At 45.0% G+C, this 27,139-nt stretch overlaps 1 protein-coding gene across 5 annotated transcripts in view; it reads left to right on the forward strand.

Annotated features, from left to right (window-relative positions):
- PBX1 (PBX homeobox 1) overlaps positions 1-27,139 on the forward strand; it is a 318,349-nt gene that overhangs the window by 214,420 nt on the left and 76,790 nt on the right. For all 5 annotated transcript variants that reach the window (XM_067728492.1, XM_067728494.1, XM_067728491.1 and 2 more), the window contains 3 exons: positions 11,011-11,255; positions 17,545-17,735; positions 25,733-25,868. In XM_067728492.1, the coding sequence (XP_067584593.1) occupies positions 11,011-11,255; positions 17,545-17,735; positions 25,733-25,868 (572 nt within the window). The remainder of the gene's footprint in view (positions 1-11,010; positions 11,256-17,544; positions 17,736-25,732; positions 25,869-27,139) is intronic.

Here is a 27,139-nt window from a genome sequence, read left to right on the forward strand (position 1 = left end):
GAGTTCTTTCTTTTTTTCTTAATAGCTTGTATTAGCTTAGATTGGTTGAGCTGCCAAACACAAATAAAATTTAACAAAAACCTCCCCAACTCCCAAGACAACTTGGCTTAAACAAAATGCAAGTTTATTTCTCTCTTACTTTCATATAGTCTGAAGGCGACCACAGACTGGTCTGTAGGATATGAGAACTTCTATCTGGTTTCTCTCTCTAGTGTGGCTTCTGTTCCCCAGGTCAACTCATGGCCCAGAGTGGCTGCTAGAGCCCCAGCCATTATATTCATGTTCCAGGTAGCAAAAGAAAAAGAGAGAAAGAGGCAAGAAAGGCATTCCTTCTTTTTAAGGACGTTCCTAGGAGTTTTATATCTATCTTCTACTCATCTATCACTAACTGGAATTTTGTCACTGGAGGCATGACCACATCTAGCTGCAAGGGAAGCTGGAAATTGTCTTTCCTCCCAGTGACCCTGAACTTAACTAAAAATCAGTGTTCTGTGTCCATGGAGAGGAATGTGTTGGAAGAAACCAGCAGATCATCCTTTTCCTTCATCTTTGTACCAAAGCTCTCTGCCAGGCCCTTTTCCTAGCTGTCCCCTCTCCTAGGTCCCATACAGGAGAGAGACACATGCTCCGTCCCATCTCATATCTCAAGAAAAATATTAGTAGAGTTAAAGCACACATTTACATGAAGTGATCTTATTATTCTCAGTGTTAGTTGCAGTGGTAACGGTAGTCCTGAGATTCAGCGAGTCTTTTCCATCCTCTTATAGATTCAAAGAAATTGTGTTCCAGTGGAGGGAGAAGTAGAAGGACCAAGGTAAAGAGGCCGAAGGGATGGAGACAGCCAGAATGTTTCACCTCATTTCCTGATTCTAGGCCCTGTGTCTGACCCTGACTAGAATTTGCTGTCTGCCAACTGTAATGACATCCCTCTGTCCTTGGTCTGCACACCTCTGTCTGTGGAGGTCATCTGGCAGAGGTGTCCCTTTCCCGCCTGTTAGAGAGTAAGCCTCCTCCAGAGGATGAAGGTGTACTATTAGTAGAAGTATGTGTCTTCTGTGATTTGTGGAATTGGAAATAATCATGAAGCAAGTTAGCTAAGTTATCACTATCTTCTGTAAGGACCCCTCAAAATCAACAGCACGTTGTATTAGGAACCCTGCTGTTGAATTATTCTGTAATTTTCAAAAACCGGAAAGATTTTTGTGGGAACAAAATGCTCTTTTTTTCAAACTTAGTTCTGAGGAAATCGTTTGGAAGGTGGGAGGAAAAAAAAAAATTCTGCTATGATTGAACTTGAAAATATGCAAGTCACCGCTAGTCACTAGGAGCTAGAAAAGCATTCGTAGTCCTAAGACAGTGGAATTATGTCAAGATGATAAGATCACACATGATACAAATGTGGCAATATCCAATTATCTTAATATTTTGAGCGTTGAGTTTCTCTGTGCCCCGGCAGAAAGGGATGACTGTGAGGTCTGAATCCCACCCAAAAGTCGAAACTGAAACACATTTCTTCAAACCTTGATCATGAATAGAATCTTTGCTCCCTTCTGGTTATAATTTATTTATTTTTTAATGGAAATTTGAAAGTAACCATTAAAGAGGACATCCAGGCTAGCTTGTCTGACACAAGGTGAGATTGCTTCAGAGCTGAGTGGTTCCCAGAAGGGTCTTTTCAGCCTTCTAGGAGGATAGCATCTTACAGTGTGAGCTTTGCCGGGTCAGGATGCTTTCTGACTTAGGTAGACTAAAGCCGGGGGCTCTTGTAAAGAGGGGACACACCAGGCTTCAGAGGAAGTGGGATTCTTAATGTGCTTGGGAAAAGAATAGCAAGAAAGGAACATAAAGAGGGGGAAAGAGGAGAAAAAAGAAGACGACGTTTTGAAATGTATTCTTTGAGCTGAGGATCGATTTCCTGGGCTTGATGGTGTCAGTCTGAGCTTGCCTTGGAAGCACAGCACAGTGAGGTAGGGTGTGTGTGTGTGTGCGTGTGTGTGTGTGTGTGTGTGTGTGTATGTCTGTACACTCATTAACTTAGCCTGGTTCCTTCTGCCTTGCTGATTCCTAATATATGAAAACCAAACTCTTAACCCTAAATCTATCTTGCTTTCTTATTCTTCCCAAAGGGACCTTTATCGATGGAATTGATTTAGATTTAACCAACAATTGAAAACCTACTAGTTACCAAGCACGGACATGTGCTTTTGTAAAAATAACCTTATTTAATCCTTTAATAAGAATCGTGGCATGGTTGATATTATTATTGACTGTCGGGTGATAAACTGAGCTGAAGGGAGGCAAGGTCATGCAGTGGGAGCCTTGGACCTGGCTTTGTACCGGTGTTCTTCCTTCGTGCCATGTTACAGAGTGGACAGAAGAGGGCTTGGGCCCTTACACTTTGGGAGGATATTGAAATCTAATGGGAGAGGAAATCTGTCAGGAATTAGCACTTGCAGGCAATGTGCTAGGTGCCTAACTGAGACTCCAAGCTACAGAACATTTTCATCTTAAGGCAAGAGAATAGTGAGCGATCTCTCTTTCTCCATGGTCACTTCCTTGAGAAGCTGCCATTGTAGGGAGAAGCTTGCATCTCTGGGATTGCACAGCAAGCTGCCAACCAGTGGCTCCCAATTTCTCATGCTTTTTATGTACAACTGGGTAGGAAGCCGTTTCTTGCATCATGAGCTACCAGGTGCCGTCTGGGCCTCTCGCACCCTGTGCTGGTCCTCCCCGGGGAGCTTTTCTTCTTCTCTCACCCCTTTAAGCATGGCCGTCTGAGGCCAAGCCCAGTGTGACGTCATGCCCTCCTACCAACTTCTGTAATAACTCTTTAGGCCAAGGGGTTCCCCGTGCAGCAGTCCAAGCTAGAGCTATTAAGGCCCAGTGCCCCTCACCCAGGCAGCCGGCACCTGTCCAGGAAGGCAGGAGTCTGCTGCCCAGCACATGAGCCTGCTGTCTGCCAGCTGGCCCAGGAGGCTCCGTGTGCCAAGCAGGGGACGTGTGATCGGGATTCATGCCCGAGTGTTTCCTGAGAAGTAGAAAATGCATGTGACCAGGGCTGCCAAAGCCTGGCCCGGAAAAAGGGATGACAAGAAAAGCAAGGCATGTTTCTCTAAAGAAGACCCCAAGATATAAACCACCACCACCACAAAAATCTGTAAAACTATCTCGAGAGTGTCATATATTTGTATTTTCACCTCCTGCCCTAAAACTTCTCAGAAAGCCTTGCACGTAGTAGTGGATGGTAAGTGTGAAAAAATGAGTGTATCATTAAGGTCCCTGCTCGACCAATTTTATTTTGCAACACAGCACAGTGCCTGGTACCAGAGGAGATGCTCAATGAATATTTGTGGGATGAAATGCTTGAAGAATCTCAAAGTCTTGCTGTCAACTGACTAAAGCCCTCAAGTCTCCTTGCTTGGTCTACCTGCCCAACAAACCAAGACGAAAAGTTGAAAGCCCTAGAAGACATCTTATCTTCATGTCTAAACCCCTGGTGATGCCATAAGAAACCCTAGACCCGTGGGTCCCAACCTTGGTGTCCCTAAGCTTCTAAAGGGCTAAGAGACAAACAGCTGGCAGTCCGAGGGTGGCTGTCACACTTGAAGTCTCCATGAACTTGGCCTTCTCATCTGACACATCTGCTCCAGGCAACTGTAGCCTCAGAGATCTCCACCTAGGCTGGATGGTCTCCACTCAGGTGGTAACTCGTTCTTCCATGCTATCCAGAAGGACTGACTGACAGCTATCTCTAATGCTGGTTTGTAAAATTCAGGAAATCACATTGCTAATCGTTTCCATTTGTTGGATGGACAGACTCTTTTCAAAACACACAAAAATGCTTGTCCATCAAACAAACAAAGGGGTTGAGAATTAGGGGGTGAAAAACATTGGGACATACTACCCTGAGCTTCAAGCCACTGACATCAGATGTCGGTCCCATCTTTGGTTCAGAAGAATCAAATGATGTCATCGTTATTTTTCAGCTCTAGCTAGGAATTTATGATTTGTGGGTACAGGTGTGCTTGTGGGAAATGAAGGAAACTGGAGGAAGGAAGAGAGGGTGTGTATCCCTTGGGACTTTTTTGGTTGCCAACCACCAACTCTGACAACATTATGCGCCCACCACAGGCCTCAGGGCAGTTGGTGTAGCGTGCAGGAAGGGACTAGAGGAGTCTAAACCCTGGGCTTCTTGAAGCCAGAGCCCGTGTCTGATGATTCTTGGAAATCCCAGCACCCACCTCATTCCTGGCACCTCAGAGGCCCTCAGTTAGAGATGTAAGTGAACTGAGCATTCCTCAGAGGGCTCACTTTGGGTGACATGGTATGTGTGGCCCCTTCACTGTGGGCCACTCTCAGCCCTCCCAGGAATTCTTCCCCAGGTACCAGTCATGTGCCAGGCTCTCCCCAAAACCCAGAGCCTTCATCGTGGATAATGTTGGCTTACTGGGGACATACCAGGCTGCGCGTTCCGGAGGCTCTGGCTTAATGACTGTGTAGGTTTGCTTACTTAGAATTTTCCGGCTGATATGACAGATGTTTGAAGTGGGGGTGGAAGACGTGACAGAGGGAAAGGCCCTCTACTAGTAGCTGACTCTGGTCCAACTTGTAACTGGACCAGAGGGAGAAAGAGCCCATCTAAGGAACTGCCTCGCCAAGGACAGTGGACCGAGGCAGAGAGCATCGGAGAGTACCATCCTGCATCCTTCCCTCCTTCCCTTTTTCTCATATATTAAGAGATGCTTGAATAGATGCTCAGTGCCAGAGGCTCTGTGTGGTCATAGGGGGGATATGTAGATGTAGGACAGGTTGTCACTGCTTTTCAGAAGCTCACAGCCTTGCTCTCAAGGCGGCAGGTGTGACCTTGGTTGTTCTGAGATGTGCTGTGGCTGTGGTGTAGATAGTACTTGCCCTGGTGGCTCAGAGGCAAGGGAGCTCCTTTTTAGCTGTTGTCTGGGTGGGTTTCATGGAGAAGGACTTTGAGCTGAGATTTGAAATAGGATGGGACTGTAGTAAGTGGATTCTTCTGGCTGAGATGGAAGAGGGCATTCTATCACTCGGCTCAGTGGCTCTAATCATGATGGTCCTATTGGCCGAAAGAAGTAATTGAAGAGGACCAGATTTGGAGGAAATTGTAAAGAAATTAAGAAGTCAGTAGGAACAACTTCCTTCCCTACCTCATATCTGGTTGTCTTCTGCCTAGAGTGTCAGTCATGACCTAGGCCTCAAAAGACAGTTTGTGTGTGCGTTTGTGTGTGTGTGCATACACGCACACATACGCAGAATTGAAATAGCATCCACTTGCCTACCATTTGTGACAGTCAGAATCCTAACGTTGTAGTAGAGGGTAAAGCGTCTAAGAGTTGAAGACCTAGATTCTAGTCGTGGCTTGTCCCGTTTGCTTTGATTTGGGGGAAATTACTTTGCCTTTGTAACCTGCAGTTATCTACTCTCTAAGTTTGGAATATTCCTTCATGTTTTATAAGGTGATGCAATTCATTGCGCACAAGTACTTTCTGAACAAATAAAAGGTGTTAACTGTGATATTTTCAGGAGGCAGGCACTTTGTTCTATTTCTAAAAAATGCAAGGACAATGGATTTCTGTCCCAGTACTTCTGTCCAAAGTTCTGACCCCCTGGGAGATGGCAGAGCAGGGCTGGGGGTGAGGCTGGCAGAGCTTCCCTCCCCCAGCTTTCCTGGTCATGTATGTTGACGAACAGCTCGTGGACAGTGGAACAATTGCATGGAGGTTAAGTCTCGTGCCTTCAAATCAAGCAAAGAGGTTGGCCAGAAAGTGTGAGGGCTCCCGTCCTGGGGAGAACGCCTCATGCCCTTTCCCAAACCGCCTGTCTGTTGGCTGTCTATCTCTATCATCTCTCTCTATCTCTCAGCCCGGCTTTGGGTCCCTGGACTGCTGTCCGAATCTGAAGACAGCCCTCTCTGTAGATCTGCCCTCCTCCCCTGCTGCCTGCCCCAGACGTGGAAGTATGAATCTAAGCGGGGGGCATTTTCCCCAGCTCTGAAATAACCTGGGACAGGAAACAGCCGGACCCTCCCAGTCCAACCAGTCCTTGGTGAAGAAAGAGTGCCCTCTAGTGGGTATTGTCTGGAGCTGCTCCGGATCCATGTCACAGCTCAGCCAAGGACAAAACAACCCGCTCGTGGCCCTCCTGCCAAGGATCTCGAAACTGCCTTTGGGTTCGGTTTGTTTTTCTCCTTGTGTGAAGAAAAATAAAGAAAGAACAGCGGGAGACCAGTTGTGAGAGCAGCTCCGACAGTGCTCTGACAGCCTCCTTATCTTGGGAGGTTCACCAAAGAACCCCAGGGCCAGTGATGGCAGCAAGGTAGACCATGACATCCGGTGCTTTTTAAAGGGCATGTGACAATTTCTATATACATCACTTACCTGTCTTGGCCGGTCTCTTCCATGAGGGGTTAGATTTGTGAGAAGGAAACTCTATTGAAGAATGATTACCGAAAGGGTTAAATATCTTGTCGGGTGACCCTCCGTGGAGAGCAAATCCACCGCAGTTGATTTCATTTTTGGTAGTGGAAGTGTACAGATCTGACTATTAAAACCCTGTATGTACTGGCATAAACAGGGGAATTTTCCCTTTAAAACCTGTTTCAGTAAAAGCTGTTGGGTAGGGAGCATAGAGGGGCGGGGGCTAGGGACGGTGCAGGACACCCATCAGGGGAGCAGGAACCTGATCATATGTGATGGTTGCTGGATTAGGTAACAGCTCCGCTGGTTGAAATTGGATCTTGGAGGGTGAGTGTTAACATCTCTGGTGTCCCGGTGAAAGGTTCATTTGAGACCTGCATGGTGCTACAGAGATAAAAAAGGAGCTTTTAAATAATCATTTTGTCTCCTACTTGCCAGAGTGCCGGCTTCAAGCAGTAAATGGGTAGCATCACTCTGCTTAGACATATCAGCCTTTTCGTTTATTTAATGTTGGTGGGATTTTTTTTTTTTTTTTAACTCCCTGGCCGAACAGTTTCTCATACCAGTGAATCTCAACACCCATTTTTTTTTTTTTTTTTTTTTTTTTTTTTTTTGCGGTACGCGGGCCTCTCACTGCTGTGACCTCTCCCGTTGCGGAGCACAGGCTCCGGACGCGCAGGCTCAGCGGCCATGGCTCACGGGCCCAGCCGCTCTGCGGCATGTGGGATCTTCCCGGACCGGGGGACGAACCTGTGTCCCCTGCATCGGCAGGCGGACTCTCAACCACTGCGCCACCAGGGAAGCCCCAACACCCCTTTTTATAGTGGTACGGATGCTGCTCCTTCTGGGCAGAAACCTGTACATGCAGTGTTGTTTATTGGTCCATCCGGGCCTCTGCCCAGCACACATACACAGTCCAAGACCCTCAGAACCAGAATCTTCCATGTAAAATAGTGGAAGAGGAAAGTTTTCTTTTGTTTATATTGTGTGTGTGTGTGTGTGTGGATAGTTATGGTGGTGGTTCTGACACATACTCTGAAATTTCTATTTTCACAATCATTTGAGTATAATTTAAAGGGTGTAATTTGGAGAAGACTGTTGGGTTTTTTGTTTTTCCACATTTTTCTGTTCCTTTATTTTCTTCAGATCTCTGGTTTGGGGCCAATTTATGTGTCCTGAACTCTGAATATAAGTGCAAGCACCATTGATGTTATGGTACATTGTATTTCTAGCATACCAATTTCTTCTTGGCCACATTTAGAAATCAATTATATTAAATCTCAGTGAATCCAAATTTCTTTTTGAAGAGTATTTGTTTACAGGAGTCATCAAATTATATAAAAGCTAAGCGAAATGATAACACTCTTACTCTGCGTGTGTGTGTTTTTTCCCCCCAACTAAATGTATCTTTCGTACCTGAGGGGGGAAAAAATAAGAGTCAGTATAGATTACGGCTTCACCCTCTGTGCTAGTCCTGGAACTTCTTTGGTGGGTAGGGGGTTAACGCTGTATCCTTTCAGTGTCCTTGGCCAGCTTTAGCAACTTGCTCTCTTATTTCATTTAAAACCAGTTAGATTTCAAGACCAAGAAAAATATTAATTAGGTAGGTGTACAGAGTTTGTGTGGACGTTTCGTGCTTCCCGTTGATTGTTTAAATGAAAAAGTAGGGCATGGGCGTGGGTGCAACTGAGAGAGGCTGGAAAGAGAAAATATTCTCAGAGGTAAATATTGGGCACATGGGAAATACTAGTAGGAACATGCCCACCTAGTCACCTACCTGGTACCTGGAGGGACTAGTGCCAGCACTTTGGTCTGTGCATGCCTGTCTCTTTGCCTCTCTTTCTCCTCCCATAACGCATTGAACTTTGCTAGAGGAGCAAGCTAATGGGGTGAGCAGGTCAGTCTGAGGCACAGGTGCTGTCTGACGATGCTCATCACCACCTCAGGTAACGCAGTGTTTAGGTAGCCCTAGGAAAGTGCGTCTTCACCATTAAGATGACATGATTATTTTTTGCTTTGCTACCATTGTTGCGACCAGAAACCATCACAAGATCTGTCAGTGCTGGATCTGTCAGGAAGGATTGTTATAGAGTGATGAGGAAGAAGCACTTGGAGGCATCACTGCCCGGCTCCGGAGTTAACCAGCCTCAGCATCTTGGGGAGATTTCCCGTCAGCCAAAGTTTGCAGCCTCTTCTGGGATACACTGGCCATATTAGTGTCAAGTTTTGCCTCAGCACCAGTTTTTTAATGATCAAGCAAAAGTGCAACAATTACAGAATGGCTCAGAGTTGATCTTCTTTTTCTTTTTTCATTTGTAAATGGCCCATTGATATTTGTCGTTGGTAAAGTAATGAAAATTCATTCAATAAAATTCACTGGGGAAACATCCATAAACCCCACGGAAATGCCCTCACCTGGAAGAATTCACTGGGCTGTACAGGCCAGGAAGGAAGCGTTCCTGGGCTCTAAGCCCAGCTCCTTGCGGGGTCACATTCTTTTCCCCACCTTTAGGGACTGGTATTCAGGAAATGGTTACTGCATTCATTTCCTTTCTTAAGGAAACCTTTGTTAGTGATATGTTCTTCTGAGGACTTTGTAGATCTGAGTAAATAAATTCAAGGAACTGAATAACATGACTAAATTTTTATTATTCTAAGATCAAAGGGACAGTTTCCCATTACAAAAAAAGGATGTCATTGGAAAAAGGTCCACAAAATAAACCTCCAGGATCCCCTAACCTGTGCCATTAACAATGTAGCAATTTTCTTTTAGTGCAGCAGAATATTAAAAATTCAGATGCAAGAGGAGAACCTGGGTCCTGAAGTGTGGCTTGTTGGGCGTCAGGGAGGACTTCCTTCTTTCCTCCCCAGCTAACTGCCTTCCCCACGTCCTCCTTTCCCTCCTCCCGTCCTTTCTTACTTCATAGGGTGTGGGGGGCACGTGTCCCTACCCCGTGCCTTTAATCCTAACCGCCAGCCCTGGTCCACATGACTTGACCTTCCACTTGACTGTCTCCTGTTTCATGAAAGCAAAGCTGCCGTTTTCCTTTTAGCACAGGAATCGGGCTTTCCTTTGAAACAGCTTCCAAGGTTGCTTCTTGTCATGCCTGTTAGAAGCCAGGAGCATGTGGACACAGCCAGCAGTTATGCTGGTATTATACGTGATGAAATGCCCTGAATGTCTACATGTCCCCTCGAATTGAGCTCAGATCCACCTTCCCTGTCACAACCCCGTGGGGCTGCCTTGCTAGGCTCAGGAGACAACTGCACCTGGCACCGTCCCCGTGGTGCTCACCAGATGCATCCCGGCTGGAAACAGCTCTGGGCTCTCTGGCTGCACCAGTGTTCACATACCCACCAGGCTGCGTAGACCCTGCCATCTCCGTCCCCAAGATGTGAACCAGCATGGGACGCCTTCTCCTCTGTCTTTAATCGTGTTCCTCCTTTCCTACTCTCAGTTTGCTTTTAATTGGAAATTCTTTTCGTGTTCGCTCTCAACAAAGACTTGGCTGCTGACAAGTAAACTGGGCTCAGATGAGTGATTTACTTTATGGCAGGTTGTATGAAGGTAGTAAAAAGAGACTGCCTAGCTCTTCTGCTGATTTACTAAATCGCTTGATCTCTTTCAGTCCAAATCACCCCCTCATCCCCCGCAAATGGTCATGGTGTTTTAATAAAAAGCAGAGCCTCTAACAGAGCTGAGCCTTCTCCATCCTATCAGAATACTGGCTTCTCTGAATCCCCGAGACAGCTTGTTAAAAGGACCTCACCCTTGTTTGTACCAGGATGGAGTTCTTATCACCTGGAACAGATTGATCTCAATGTGGGGAGATGGAAATCCTTAGTCCAGGGGAGAGGTTTAACACTTCCCTCCAAATTAACTGGATTTGCCTGGCTTAGATCATTTGGGAGATGAAAATTTAGGCTGATCGAATATTACAAAGTCAATGAGTATAAAACCACAACGTCACAGAAATCTAAAATTAGAAATGAAGAAGGAAATGCTTTTCCTTGAATTAAAATTTGGCAGTTTGGGGATGAAAGTGAAAACTATATTGCTATCATTAATTTTTTGTAGATTTGAAATTTCTTTCACTGGTAAAATATGCATAACCTAAAACTTATCATTATAACTGTTTTTGAGTGGACAGTCCGGTGGCATTAAGTACATTCGCATTGTTGTGCAGCCGTCACCACCATCCATCTCCAGAACTTTTTCATCTTCCCAAGATGAAACTCTGTACGGGTTAATCACGAACTCCTTATCTCCCTCCCTCCCGGCAGCCCGTGGTACCCACTGGTCTACTTTCTGCCTCCATCAATTGGACTATGCTAGGTACCTCATAGGATGGGATATAATTAATTTGGGGAACGAAGCAAATCTCTCCTTGCATTTTCTCCTCCTCCAATCCCTCTCTTTTTCCAACCCATTGCTCAGATGCCATATTGCAAGTAATTTGAGACTTAGCCAAACTATACATTGGGAGTTTTTTGTTGTTGTTGTTAACCTTTGCTTCGTTAGGTTACTCTTAACACCTCCCCACTCTTTTGGGTCTTCCCGCAGTTTTGAGTATCCGGGGAGCGCAGGAAGAAGAGCCAACAGACCCCCAGCTGATGCGACTGGACAACATGCTGCTGGCGGAGGGGGTGGCCGGGCCAGAGAAGGGTGGCGGCTCGGCCGCGGCGGCTGCGGCGGCGGCAGCTTCTGGAGGCGCCGGTTCCGACAATTCGGTGGAGCATTCTGATTACAGAGCCAAACTCTCACAGATCAGACAAATCTACCACACGGAGCTGGAGAAATACGAGCAGGTAACCACAGCCCTGTGGGGTCTGGGCCCCCCCAGCCCTTCAGGAAAAGGGCAGAGGCATCAGGAAACTCAGGGCTGTGGGCGCCGAGGCGGGCAGCCTTTCCTGGAGACTGACATCTGGGGTCCAGCATCTCCGGCCTCACCCCAGAGCCACTTGCTGAACCTGAGCCCACCGAGTCCTTGGTGTCCACTGTTGAAAACCCGGGCAAACTAGAGATAAAACCATTAAAAAAAAGTCGAAGTTGTAAATGATGATTTCAGAAAACATCCATAGTCAATATAAGGAAAACTCAGTTCCTGGAGCTCTGGAGTGTTTCCCTGTGCGCATGCAGCCCCGGGGCTCTCAGGGTCACGAGCAGAGGGTCATGGTGCTCATGGAATCCTACGGGAACGGACACTAAAGTCCCTCGCTCTACCTAGATTCAGTTCAAATGGAAGTCAAACATGTTCTGCTTTTTATATATGGTATGCAATACGAGACACGCCTCCCGCTATAAGAAGAGTAGAGGGTCTCAGGGGACCCCTGGAGTCAGACAAAGTTGAATTCCAGTCCTAACACTCCACTAAATGGTCTCTGGGATCCAGTGGTCCACATACTATACCCTAAAAGCTGGGGGTTTTTGGCAAAGAGCTGTGGATTTGGAGTCTAGGATATCAAAGAGCCATAAAAATCATATGAAGGAAAGGCTAAGAAAGGCTTTAAGTCATAGAACAGTATATAAATGTTGGACGGTATTCTAATTAAAATAGCGCCCCTCTCTACTAGAGGACCCCCCACACACACATACACACACGTGAATTTTTTTTAATTAATTTATTTATTAATTTATTTAATTTTTGGCTGCATTGCGTCTTCGTTGCTGTGCGTGGACTTTCTCTAGTTGAGGCAAGCGGGGGCTACTCTTCGTTGCGGTGCGTGGGCTTCTCATTGCGGTGGCTTCTCGTTGCGGAGCAGGGGCTCTAGGCGCATGGGCTTCAGTAGTTGTGGCACGTGGGCTCAGTAGTTGTGGCTCACGAGCTCTAGAGCACAGGCTCAGTAGCTGTGGCGCAAGGGCTTAGTTGCTCTGCGGCATGTGGGATCTTCCCGGACCAGGGCTTGAACCCGTGTCCCCTGCATTGGCAGGCGGATTCCTAACCACTGCGCCACCGGGGAAGACCCCACATGTGAATTTAAATATCAATATTGTGTCCTCTGGTCAGTATGAGCAATACTACTTTATTAGGAGTCCCTTAACATCAGGCTGTCCTCCCATTATTTATAGATACATTTGTTGTCATCTCTTTGGATGTGACATTGTCCTGAAGTTCTAAGTTAACTTACTTCCATTGAATTGTTAGGTTTATGGCTTTCTTTTCTTTTTTAAGGGTCACAGAGGAAGGGGGAGAAAAAGCAAAAAGTGGAAGACCCTGTCCACTTACGACTGTCTAGGTAGAAGGCAAATGCAAACTTAATAGAAAATTTAAATTTTAAAATAGAAATAGGCATTTTAAAATTTAAAGCGAAGAAAGTTTCATTATTGCACTCCTATCTACCTTTGAAATGGATTTCTACAAAGTCCCTTCTTTTGTGAGGGAAAACGGTGTGAAGCTGGAAGCCAAGCGTGGTGAATTTCAGCCATCAGACAGGTGTAGGGAGGGTTCAAGGGGAGGAAAATAAAAGCAATCTTGTGGTAAGAACCTGTGGATCATCACCCTCCACCTTCCTGGGAAAGAAAAAACATTCTTAACACGGTGTAGGCTCATGTAGACGTTTCCTCAGTTCCCAGGAGAGGCTGAGCTCAGGTAAGCTGGCTGATCTATGACAGCTTCCCCACCTGGGCCATCATGTTAGGGTTCAGAGTCTGCCCCAACTAATGGGATAACTTGGGAAGACACATGGGGACGTTTGCTGACAAGGTCCCTAGCTGGCCTCTTGGGTTCTTCCTACTCTGTGCTTTCCCTATTTTACCTTCACTGCTAAGCTTGGCCTCTGGCATAACAAACTATCTTGACCTAGTATCCAGGTTAACTCATGCCAAACTCCAGGGGTACACGACGAGTGTGGCTTCCTCCCTAAACCCATAACTGGCATGGATGTTAGGCTGGATGGCGTTTAGAACTGGCTTTCTTCTTAGCTCAGGTTGCCAGCAACATAGACGAATGGACCCTTTCCTTGATTTAAGCCCCCCCTTGTCTCACTCTTCCATCCTCATCCAAAATGACTAAAGCACTTCTGTCAACTTAACGGTACTTGTTCCTCAAGGTAATTTTAAGGCTGGGTCCTCCAGACAGGTACTGTCATCATCTTCATTTCGATACAGCTGAGGAACTGGAGGTCAAAGAGGTTAGGTGATGTATCTGGGTCACACATCCAAAGGAGGGACAGAGTTGGCCCTGGAAGCCAGATTTTGACCCTTAGCCCAAGGGCTCTTATTGGAACAATACCCAGCCAGCCGCACTTAATGTGGAACAAGTGTGGACGTCTGTAGACAATGAAGTAACCGGCTTGACCTCTCTGTTACTTTCATGGACTAGATTGATGCTCTCTAAGAGAGGCTAGTGATAAAAAAAAGTATTCTTCTTCAGAAACTTCTCATAGATGGCTACCTATTCTAAATAATAATCATGCTGGAAATTGGGAGCTTAAGGAAAAGCTCCATCAGTACAGAGCAAATTAGGTAAATGTAGTAGCAGTCTGTATTTGTTATTCTTCAAAAACACTAAAAAATCATTTCCTTATTTCTTTGGGCATTTTCTGGGTAAGAACTGAATACCGTTTAACATACTCTATGTGCTTAATAATTTATTAATATTAGTTGTATTGTTAATTATAGTAAATAGATTATAAGGAAATTATGCCATTAACCTTCTAGCTAGTATGTCTGAGAGACAGATCTTCTTCATTGTTTTCTGTAAGCATTCCTTGCGGGAGCTTCCTTAAAAATAGGAAACCTTAGGAAAAATGTCAGTCTCTGTTTTAGTAGTACCTAGATGGTTACCAGACTGACTATTTAAGAGTTGATTCTGTTGTTTTGGTTTGTTTTGTTTTGATTTTAGTTTGGTGATGGTAGATAACCAGAGGATCAGTTAGCTTTCCAGTAAGTAGCTACCATAACCCTACTCACCCATCCCCCACCTCCCCCCCCAAAAAAAACCCAACATGAGTCAGCCATTGTTTCACCCTGAGGTTATTAGATAAAGAAGGCTTCTAGAGACTTTCATTCAAAAGAAAAGAAGGAAATTGTTTTCTTCATTAAAAGGGGCTGGTAAAACACTTTTTCAGCAGATCATGTTGGCAGCGAAGGTATTTAAGAGCTAGCATATTCTAATAGATAAAACCGTGATATCCAGAAACCTGAATTTTGTTCCAAGTGCTATTCTAAGAAACGATACTCTTGTCGTTTTGCAGAGTTCTTCACTTTTCAGTTTTCGTGAATAATGCTGCCAGGGCATTGACAAGGCTGTCTCTAAGGCCGAACCCAGGTGGGTCAGGTCCACTCACAGCCAAGAAAGTCTTAAAATCCCAGTCACATTCGTTGCTGAAATTGGCAGCCGAATCCAGTTTGAAGCAGTAAGCGAAGAAGGTGGGCTGAAGAGAAGTGCAGGAAGGAGGCTTCAAGTCTAGGATTAAATTGCTTAAACTCAAGCAGGATTTTCTAAGAGAGCTTCTCTTGGGTAGGCTGCTCCCAGAAGGGCCTTTGCCCTGGAACTTGGGACGTCTCCTTTCAGAAAGCGTCCGCTTTCTGGGGGCAGCTGGAGGGGTAGCTCCAGGAGGTGTACCATCTTTCGGACAGTCTGCAGCAGAGTCTCCTCTGTCACAGAAACCTTCAGCCGGCGAGGGTCCTATTTAATGAACGATTGTCATCCCCACGCTTCCCAGTTCCATCAGGAGCGCCTGGCTACATGGGAGCAGCACAGCTTGTGAAGGTGCCGAGCTTGGGGGAACTGAGGAGGAGACGTGGGTAGTTCAGGTCCTGGAAAAGTCTGGATCACTGTGTTCTGTCTGTCTAAAATGGACTTGGAACTCCTCTGCACTGTCTGTTGCGTGTTCCCGAGCAGCTGTTGAGCAGCTGTCTTGCTGCACCTCAGCAGTGGGTGAAAAGACTCCACTGTCTGTTTGGGGCAGAGCAGAGAGGGGCCCGGGATCCAATGCCCTAAATAAGCACCAGGTATTGTGAGTATTTTTATTCACCGTAATGAAGCACATCATGATTAGCCGAGCACTGTGGCTCCCCAGCAGAGAGCAAGTGCACTTGACAATACCTCCTTCACATCCAGTCCCTCCTCCCTGTGAGCCCCCATTGTGGGGGGAGGCTGCAGCCCAGCGGGGGATGAAGCGTTTCTCCGGAAAGCCACTTAGGATGCCTGCCGTGTGCCTCCCCCCACCACGCCCCACCCCGATTTCTTATAGACTTGCCGCCAACTCGCTGCCAGGTTTTATCTCCCTCCCTTGTTGAGGTTGGGGAGAGATGAAGCTTATACTAAGATCTTGTGTTTAGGTAGCAGTTTTCTTAGTAAGAGCAAACTGCTATTGGACCTGATCTTCTGTGGATTCTGTCTGCAGCATATGCCTGCAGCCTAGAAAGAAGGTATTTGTGACCCCCTTTAGTTTTACCACGGGGCGAGAGGTTTGCCCAATCGTGATCCTGTGCTGGGTTTCTAAGTTCTCTGTACTTTGAAGCGATGATAATGACACAATTTATGTGGCCAGACACAAAGAGAGTAACTCATGTAGTCCTTACCACACCCTTTGAGGTACTGTCATCCCCATTTCACGAATAGGGAAGACGAGATACAGGGATCTTACATAACTAGCCAAGGCCCCAGAGCGAAGTGAGTGCCAGCGCAGGATCTGAACGCAGGCAGTCTGTGCTCTTAGCCCACTGCTACGTTCATGTGAGTGACTTACTCCATCTGCAGGTCGCTGCACAAGAGCATGGGCACTGCTAGCCTTGCTGAAGGGTTAGGAATGATCAAATCCACTCTCGGACAAATAACACGAAGTACTGAGTAGTGAAAGGATTTACCCACATACTCACGGAGGCAGGTCAAAACCCAGGCCTCCCAGCCCCCAGTGTAGACACAGCCCAGTGGACGCGTCTGCCTTTGTATCTTTGGCCAGCCGACCTCAAAGGATTTCTTGGAGAAATGAACTGTAAATATGTTATTGTTACTGCATAATTGACAGCTAGGAAGGGCTTGGTGCTGTAAAAAACAAGGGCAATGCAGAGTTAGCCTCAATGGGCGTGTTTCCACTGTTAATATTAAGTTGAACCCTTTGAGTCCTTAGTTCTTCAAGTCTCACAGCATCAAGTTGCCCTTTTTTGTGAACAGTCTTATACAGTTTTAGAACATTACTGTGAGTTAACCTGTGAGTAGATATTTTATTGAATGTTCACTAATAAAACCCGACTACCGAGATGATAAGTAATAGTAACTAAGAGAAAGGGCAGTGGTGCTCTAAGGAGGAGATTCAGGGTCTGGGAAAGAACAGACACCCTGGCCTGGATGCGGATGTGTTCAGGTCCTGCCTCAGCTGCTGTTTTTTGCTGTGGGCCCTTCATCTCTTGGAGCCAGTTTTCCCAACTGTAAAATAAGGAGGTGGGAAAAATGATCTCCAGTTTCACTTCCAGAGCTGAGAGTATGTTGGTCTCTAACCTGAGAGTTTTCCTTTCTGGAGGGATAACTCCTGAATCCTCTAATTCATATTTGGATGCCGTTTTTTTTTTTTTTTTAACCTATTCCCTTTGTGTTATAGACATAGCAGATCTTCAGAAGACCGGCATAGGAGGGAGTCCTTGCGATAAAAGTAGAAGTAGAAATAGATGGATGAGAAATCTCCCAGAACAGTTATCAGAGCTTTTAAGTCCATGATTCTACTCTTCGGGCTGTTTATGCTGAATTGAATATTTGGAAGCTTTAACATATCAGAGATAAGGGCAAGACAGAAAGTTCATGCTATATTTGGCCCCAAACTCTCTTTGACTGTTAACAATGGGGTGAAGGGTTGTGAAGTGTGTTTTATACTAGTGTCCGTGTTCTCATCTTTCATAGTAGTAAAATCATGAAAAATACTTAAGAATTTTCTTTTCCCTTTAAAAAAATCCACAGCATGGCCAAAAATTATAATCAAATGGGCGGAAAGGGATTTCCAGGCATCATTTATTTTTTCCGATTTGACAGAATGCCACAAACTAGCCCACTTTCCTTACCTGCACACGTCTCTAGCAAAAGACCTACACAGCCTCACGTCAAGCATGCTGAGGCTTGGACCCTCCCCACACCCCACGTGTGTCATCCTGCCGTTGCAGGCCTGTAATGAGTTCACCACCCACGTGATGAATCTCCTGCGAGAGCAAAGCCGGACCCGGCCCATCTCCCCGAAGGAGATCGAACGGATGGTCAGTATCATCCACCGCAAGTTCAGCTCCATCCAGATGCAGCTGAAGCAAAGCACGTGTGAGGCCGTCATGATCCTGCGTTCCCGGTTTCTGGATGCGCGGTGAGTCCCTAGGAGGGGTCTGTCCTTGGGGAGAACCCACTGATCCAGGGTTGGAATCCACGGCGGGCCCTCTCCAAAGACTCCGTTGTCATCATGTTCAAGGCTAAGCCAAGTGGTAGCCTGAGAAATGTTCTTAGTCAGGGAAAGGAGTGCTGAGAGGGTGGATGGCCATTGGTCTTATACGGCTCCAGGAAAATGTGTCATGGGCGGGGGTATTCTTTATGGCCGCTGCTTACTCACTCTTCATGAGAAGCAAGGATGACTTAGCTACAGGGACAGAAAAAGCAGGACTTTTTGTTTTCATACCGCTAGGTGTCTCTTTCACAGGAATAGTTTGTAACTATGGGCCCATACAGGTCTTGCTAGATAGTGCAATGACCTATTTTCTCCCAGAAAGTTCTGATTGAGAGCTGGGAATCTTTGCCACAGTATATGTAGGCAGAGAGGGCACCCAGTTCGAGTCAACAAATATTTATAACTAGATTACCATGTGTCCTACTCTGGGCTGAGTTTTAGGGGCACAGAGATGAAAAGATGAAGAAGACATGGTCCCTTGGGCGTAGAGGGGCAAGGGACTGGTCTGATATGGGCCAGATTTTCAATCAAGATTTGATGTTTTCTACCTGACATTAACTTGTGACCTAATTTGTGAGGTCAAAGAATTCAGTTGAAATCACGGATAGAAAGGTCCTTTACGACAAAAACTGAGACTATAGAACAAATAATCAGTTCTTGGTCCTCCTACCCTCTAGACCAATGGATTTGTACAAATCCCTTTGATTTCTTTGGCTTCTGTTATCCAGCCTGTAAAATGGTGATATCATGTCTTTCATCTACTCTAGGGGAGTGTGTTGATAATTGATCTAATAAATAAGTTTTCAGAGTGTGGATATCCTTTGTGATCTACAGTTCATCTTAAATTAGCCATCTTCTATAAATGCAGATTTCATCATTCATTGTTTCAATTCCTGAATATAATCACAACATATGATTTTTATTATTGAAACATTAGATATGTCAGGGTCATATACCATTTAATAATCTGTAGTTTTGTTCCTTTTCATTCAGATACCCAAATGCTCTGCTTTTTAAATTTTTTCACCCCGGAAATCATGTAGTATTCAGCTCTCTTACCTGTACTTTTCTCTCCCTTCACAAGTGTGGTCTTTACAGTTCACAGACCTCTTTAAAACTCCTGGCGCCTCCTAAACTCCCTTTTATTCATTGTGTTTTGGATCACGTGGAATATGAAATAAGAACGCCAGCTAGCAAACTGGATCTCTGGGCTAATAGAATTCCATAGAGTAAGTCAAGAGAAAGTACAAATGAAGAGAGCTGTTCCCAGCAGAGCATGGTGATGAGTGGGGGAATGCACAGGCTCTCCGAAGCAGGACCCCACCCCCCCACCCCCCCACCCCCGCCGCCGTGCATCGCCCTCGCCCCGTGGCCTGCTGCCAGCCTGGCTTCTTTAAAGCAGGCCGTTCCGCACGGTACAAAGTGCAAGTGACTGGTGGCCTGTGTCTGGGTCTTTCCCCTGTGCTGTGGCCGCTGCCACTCTGCATGTGTTGTTTACATCCCCATGGTAACTCCCCTCGTTAAAATGCTGGAGTTGGCATTTATGTTGGCAGATACTGAAAAAAAAAAAAGAAAAATTGGGCCCAGACTGGGTTCTTTTCAAGAAAGAAATCAGAGAGAAGGGAGGAGCAGAATCATTTTCTCATAGGATTTCTTCTCTCAGTAACTCTGCTGTGGCCAGCAGAAGGTCAGACTCTAAGAGACGCGAAACTAGGCGAGCTTTGTACACAGTTCCTTTCACTTCCACCAGCCTTTGCCTAGATTGTTCCAGTTGGCACCAGAAGGACAGTCACTGTAAGAGAGGGTCTCTTTCCTGCTTTGGCTGCAACCTTTAAATCATTGCCTCTGAGCCAAGGTTCAAAACTAAAACAACTAACCTTTTGTCTTTGTTATTAGCATTTACTTAGAGGTATGTATATTTAGTATCGCTGAAAAAATATGACCCCAAGTGCCAACCCAAGGCTAAGCAAATGGTTTTTCCAGCTCAAAAATAAACGTTTGCCTGGACTTCCTGATTGCGGTAGCTAATATCATTGCTTCTAGCGCTATCTATAATTGGGAAAGCTAGCTAAACACACTTTACTAAGAAAGACACATTCACTGCTAATGTTCATGTGCTTCTCGAAACCATGCATCTGATGGGCAGGGCTTCATCGGAAAAGATTTCTTGGAAGACAAAATGCAAGGAGGACTGGATTTAGTAACAGGATTAGTCTTCGTCATGTAATGGGTATGCAGAATTGAATGTTACTGCTTTGTTGTGTAACATTCCTTGTATTCTGTGTTGCTGAAGAACAGATTACCACAAATTTAGCAGCTTAGAACAACACAAAGTTATTATCTCATGGTTTCTGTTGTTCAGGAGCCTGGGCAGGCTAACCTGGGTTCTCTGCTCTAGTCTCACAAAGCTGCAACCCAGGGGTCAGCTGAGGCCACGCTCTTATCTGAAGCTCATTCCAGTAGGGGCATAATTCAGTTCCTTGTGGTTGTAGAACTGAAGTCCCCAGATCCTAGAAGCTGCCCTCTCCACAGGCAGCTTACAAGTTGTCTGCTTGCTTTCTTCCTGGAGAATGTCACCATTTTAAGGATTTAACCTACTCTCCCGTTTCATTAACGCAAAGTCAACTGATTGGTAACTTAATCAGAGGAAGGATATCCTGTTATTTTCACAATGCCCCCCAACACATACGCTCAAGGGAAAGAGATGTAGCCCAGGGTGGAATCTTACATATCTTCTTAGGATTCTGCCTTCCACACTCCCCAGCTGAGCATTTGGGCCAGGTTTTGTCCACTCAAGTCATATCCTTTTTTTTTTTTTTTTGGCGGTACGCGGGCCTCTCACTGTTGCGGCCTCTCCCGTTGCGGAGCACAGGCTCCGGACGCGCAGGCTCAGCGGCCATGGCTCACGGGCGCAGCCGCTCTGCGGCATGTGGGATCTTCCCGGACCGGGGCACGAACCCGTGTCCCCTGCATCGGCAGGCGGACTCTCAACCACTGCGCCACCAGGGAAGCCCCAAGTCATATCCTTTTTGTCTTCCTTATAGTGCCAGAAAAGTTTAACTTAAAAATTCCACTCATTCATTCATTCACTCAACATTTATTATTTCAGCTTTATATCAAGCATTGTGCTGTAAAACTTGGTAAGCTTATTGTCAGGACTACAGTAATTCTTTGAGAGAGAGAACTTGTAAACCCTTTTAATGGTTTTCTAGCAATACAGTAATTTTATCTTGTTTTTTAAAAATAACATCTTGCTAGAGAGAACAATAAGAACCTAAACACATGGTTGGAAGTACACCTCTGCACTTCACCCTGGTAGATGGAGTTACCTAAAATGATTAGCAAAGGGGACGGTAAGAAAGAGGAAAGGACATCCAATAAGGTCTGGCCAAACTGGCACTGTATTTAATTTATTTACTTCTCTGAGTTTTTACTCTCTGTCAAATGCTATATTAGCCACTGGAATAACAAAGATGAAAAAATGCATGTAAATGTGGGTCCTCCTGGGACAGGTGCTCTTATAACAGCATAAAACTGCGCATGATCACAGGAAGTACATCTGCCAAGTTTACCCAAAGGGGAGAGAGGATCGAAAATCAGGGAGAGGCAGACAGTGCTGAGTCTCAGAGGAGTATGATATTTAACACATAGAAGGAATCACAGAAGCAAAGTGAACAACATAATTCAACTTCCACAGGCATTACTTACTGGAATGCATACTGTGTGTTGGGCAGCGGGGTTTCAAATATGAGTGAAACATGGCTCCTCCCCTTGAGGATTTGCTGTTTAGTTGGGAAGACACATGTAAACTTGTGGCAAATGCTGCTGGAGAGAAATACACAGGGTGGTATGAAAAGGCAAGGGAACATGAACGCCGTGAGTGTCTTTGGGGAATGGAGAAGCATATGATGTAGCTGGATGAAATTATGTAGAGCATGTGTAGGATTGGAGGGAAATGAGACACTAGGGAGGGGCTAGATCCACTGAAAGACCTTAACTGTACCAGCAAAGATTTCAACTTGGTCCTATGAAGCAGCAGAAACTCCGAGCTGTTTAAGGAGGGAATGTAGTAATTTATAGTGTAAGTTCTGAAGCTGCACTTCTTGGATTCAGATTCTTGCTACAACCCTGACTACCTTTGTGACCCGGGGTAAGTGGCTTATCCTCCCTAAGACTCAGTTTTTGTGTTTCTAAAATGGAGATAATTCTATACAAGAATAAATAAGATAATATATTAAAAAAGTATAGTGTCTAGAACATAGTATTCACACCGTAATTCAGCTATAATATAGTAAGATTCAGTATATTATATATTATTTATTATTATTATTATTATTATTTTCATGATCAGATCCATGGTTTGGAGGAATTCCTCTAGTGATTTTCTTGAAGATGAGCTGAATTCAAAGAAACGGTAGGAGACCACTGTTGAGGTGTGTGCTTCTCAGACTGGGGAAATACAGAATAAGTATGAAAAACCTTCCCCATTTTACTCAGATATTTGGAGGAAAATATTCTTATTTTAAGATAAACATTGGTATGTGATGGAATAGACTACAGCAGGAGGTTTTGGAGCCATTTCGTGCTTTTGATGGTGTGCACCAGGGCTGTGAGTCCATGCTCTCCTTCTAGGAGGGTTGCTTGGCCATGATTTAGGGAAAGCATCAGTATGGAGTTGCACTGTCTAGTCTGTGGCTTCTTGATTTTAAATTTAAATTAATTAAAATTAAAGTAAATAAAACTTAAAACTTTAGCACTCCAGTTATACGAGCCCTATTTCAGCCACTCGGTAGCCACATGCAGCTGATGGCTGCTATATTGGAGAACAGAGTACATTTGTTTTCCTCATTGCAGAAAGTGCTGTTGGACAACACTACTAAGACCATTATATGACAGACTGTGGTTCCTCTAAACCCATTTCAAAAACAACAGTGACACTAAGGATGGAACAAAAGGGATAGATTTGAAAAATAGAACTGGGAAGACTTGCTCTGGGGCCTACCTTCCTCAAATTCCCATTATGCAAGAGCTCTTAATACACGCCTCCTTTTTAGTTGGGCCTTTTAATCCAATCTGCCCAATTTCTGATGCTGGGTGACCCAGAAACTCAGCATGATTTGGGAAAGTGGCTTAGGCTTGGCATAATCTGGACAGATGTGGTTAATACCTATGGACAGAGAGTGTTTATCCAGTAAGAGAACAAGAAGAGTTGAGAATCGCTCCCAGATGCTGGCGCATGCTAGGTACTCAAATATTTGAAGGAATAAACAAACGAATGAATGGACGAACAGATTAGCGAATACGATGAACTCTGTATCGATGGTGATGTCATTATATAATATGGAAAGAAAAGAAAATGTAGCTGGTTTGGGTGAAATGTGATACTAGTCTTAGCAACACAGAGTTTGTTGGAAGTGTCTGGGGTATGCAGTAGTAAATGGGGTGTTGGCTTTTAGGAGAGGCATTTGGTCAGAGATAACACATTTGGTGGTTAGCAACATATGTGCACAGCGCCTACACTCCACCCTCTTGAGTCACTGTGATTTGAAAGGTTCCATCCCTAAAATTTAATCAACTTCCACATCTCTTAAGTTTACCTGGATAACTGATGATCAGAGCTTTTGGTTGGCTTGAAATAACACGTTAACTCACCGAGCTGAAAACGCTTCCAGCCAAAGCAAAGAAACCAGGTGTCTTAGTTCAAATAACCTTATCGTCAGAATTATATTATTTTTACTGAGTTTCTTGAAATTCTGCAAAATCCTACTTCTGGGGCTCCAAAGGCCCTAGATTGAGACAGCCACTGCACAAGGTGATAAGTGCATTCATCTGAGTAGATGAGACCACCTAAAGGAAGATTGCACGTCACCAGGAGGAGAGAGCCGGGAACAGCTGTCTGCACCATCCCTGCACCCCAGCTCATTCCAGAGAGGCTTCCTATGAGCTCAGTTGGAAGAGTCCCAAGAAATACACTGTAATGCTAATGCAAACAACTCCCAATTAGGGGAGCCTTCAGGGGCCACTTCCCCAGGCCTAAAACAACTGTTTTCTTTAGGCCAAGAGGAAGCCAGAGGTTATCCAAAGACTAGCTTGGAGACCGGGTTAGCCACTTGGCTACCATCCTCAAATTCCCATCATGCAAGAGCTCTTAATACATGCCTCCTTTTTAGTTGGGCCTTTTAATCCAATCTGCCCAATTTCTGATGCTGGGTGACCCAGAAACTCAGCATGATTTGGGAGGGTGACTTGGACTTGGCATAATCTGGGCAGATGTGGTTAATACCTATGGACAGATGGTGTTCATCCGGTAAAATCAGGCACTTTATTATGTTAATTAATCCAAGTGGGACCCGGAAAATACAATATTAGCTGAATTTCCTGTCTAGCAAGGCGATTGGTGCTTTCTGTTGGCTTAAATCAGAAAATTCAATATCCTGGCATAAACAGGGATGTTCTGGAAATTTTTTTTCCCCATAAGGAAAAGCCTTTGATAAAAGCTAGAAAGGCAGAAGTGCTAATGGAGCTAATTTAAAGATAGAGACCCCACCCCCTCAAGGAGGGCCAGCCAGCATCTGCAAGGAGCCAGGCATCCCTAAGCAAACCCCAGCTATCCTCAGGCCTTAGCGGGGAGGAGGCAACAAAGTGATTCTCACTTTAAATTAGTTCAATTAGCACTTTTTCTTTTAAGAAGAAACATGCTTTTATTCAAAAAGTGGTTTTCTTCATTTTCGCAACCTATATATTAAAAAGATTTCTGTGGGCTTATGTTTTACCATTTAGCAGCTGTTCCTGCTTAGAAAGTGCTGCTTTTCTCCTTTCAAGGGAGGTCAAGTAGTCAGGGGGTTAATTTCCATTCTTTCTCGCCCCCCTTCCCCATGCCTTTTAAAAATGTTGCATGCACCTATATGGGGATAGAACTGAGAGAAAATAACTTTTTAAAAAATATTTGTTTATTAATTTGGTTGCTATGGGTCTTAGTTGAGACAGACAGTCTCCTTAGTTGCAGCAGGTGGGCTCCTTAGTTGTGGCTCACGGGCTCCTTTGTTGCGGCACATGGGCTCCTTAGTTACAGCATGCATGTGGGATCTAATTCCCTGACCAGGGATCAAACACGGGCCCCCTGCATTGGGAGCATGGAGTCTTAACCACTGTGCCACCAGGGAAGTCCAGACAACTTATTTTTAACTTATGGCTACAGAGTCTCTGTGTAACTGCCATGAGGCAATCTGTATACAAAAAAGAGGCTGGGTTTTGTAGTCAGGCAGACCTGAATTGATACTTTGGCCCTATAACCTACTAGTTGAGTGACCTTTGAACTCAGTTCTTCATTGGTAAATGGGAATAACCATAGCTACCTCACTAGTTGTGAAAAGTGAATAATTTGAATTGATGGCTCTGAGGGGGTATGGCCCAAGGCCTGGAACCTGGTAGGAAGAATCCCCAGTAAGCCCTAGTATTTGTCATGTACCAGGCACTGTGCTGAGTCCTCTCTGTGTATGACCTGATTTCTCCCTGTCACCCCGTGAGGTCAGTTTGACTCTTTTGACTGTCATTTGAAGAAGCTGAAGTTTGAAGAGGCATCCCAAACCACCCAGCTGGTATTCAGCTGGTCCAGGGTTCAAAACCAACATGGTGGAATTTTGAAACTTCGTGCCCCTCACCACTCTGTATAAATATTTGTATAATACATGTGATTGTTCTTCTGCTTAGTGTCCCGACAGTACACAATGAAGTATTTAAAGAACGCTTTCAGCACTGCTTTCAGCATCCAACCCCTTTGCTCAAATCTCCTCTTGTTCACTTTTCACTCAAAAAAGGGTCTTCTCCCAGATGTAGATCCTCTCCTCTCCCTTTTTATATGTATTTGGTGTGAACTTTTTTTTTTTTCTGTTGTCGTTGTTGTTTCCTTTCTCTTTATGAAGGCGGAAGAGAAGAAATTTCAACAAGCAAGCGACGGAAATCCTGAATGAATATTTCTATTCCCATCTCAGCAACCCCTACCCCAGTGAGGAAGCCAAAGAGGAGTTAGCCAAGAAGTGTGGCATCACAGTGTCCCAGGTAAGAAGCCCTCAAAGGGCTCAGCCCGTAGCCTGGCCCTGGTGGAGTCACAGTGCAGAGTCTTGGAGGTCTTGCTTTCCTGAACTTTCATGCCTTGTAAGTTCCATCAACTTAAGCCTTAAAATGGCAAGGTCAGCACATGATGTGCATAAGAGAGTTTCCAAGGCAGTACCTGGAAAAACTTGAGAGGAACCAGCAGAAGTAGGAGAAGACTAAGTACAGTGTAAAAACAGGGACAGGGTTCTTCCCTCTGAGCTCTCCGTTGCTTCAAATGGGTGAAGAATTCTACATGTACTTGGAAAGCCATCTGAATTTCTCATGTTATTTTCTCAAGCATACTCAATTCCTTGGCCCATTTTTTTGCCCAACCCAGGAACTTTAAGAGTCAGTGAATGGAACTTTTAAATGAAAGGGACTCAAATGTCCTCTCTTGATGTCCTCACTCTGTAACTGATGGAGTGTAGGAATTTTAACGTGTCACTATGCTTGCATTGGAATGATTGCACAAAAATGTCACTGAGTGCCCCCTTCCCCCAAAGAGCAATAACCGTAACAGGTGCCTATTGACGTGGAAAGGTACGTGACATAAAATTTTTATGGACCTGGAGTGTTCAGCATTAATATGAAGTAGAAAGGTCAGCAAGTTTTATATGTGTCTACATTTTGTCTACAGAAAGGATCCATCCAAACTTCTTACTCGGTCTGAACCTCAAATACCACCACCAGTCTCTAGTTGAGACCAGTAGGGATAGTCAAGAAACCTCTCAGAGAAAGCTTTCCTCAGAATTATGTCACGTGCAAGAGAATCAAATGTACTAGTGTTTCCAAAAAGGGCAAGGGGGAGGGGGAAGTTGGGGAGAAGAGACCTACTTTAGTGAAAAACTTCACTTAACATTTTGTAAATGAAGTAGATGCTGTTTTGTATAAACTGAGCATCTGTACTTCCTTGAGCTGAATCCTGGCTTCTGCTACTCCCCGCCGGGTGCTGATCCCATCAACCTGTGTTTAGCTAAGCAGAATTAGGTCTAGTCAAAATAAAGAACTCCACACAGGGGATCTGCAATGAAGAGATTGCCGGGCTCTCCCCAGCACTCTATGTGTGATTTTTGCAGCAGCCTTGGAAACCTCCTTTCAGACAAGGCAGAAAGAATCGTCTCCTTTTTAACCTGGACCTTCCTCAGGTACTTGGACCCAGCAGAAGGTCGTTTCCAGTCTTGGCAACCCTGGGAGAGCAGAACATCGGTGGTCTAATTCAGGTGGCCTGATTGTTA

This window comes from Pseudorca crassidens, chromosome 2 (genome assembly GCF_039906515.1).
Source record: "Pseudorca crassidens isolate mPseCra1 chromosome 2, mPseCra1.hap1, whole genome shotgun sequence".
Taxonomy (NCBI): domain Eukaryota; kingdom Metazoa; phylum Chordata; class Mammalia; order Artiodactyla; family Delphinidae; genus Pseudorca; species Pseudorca crassidens.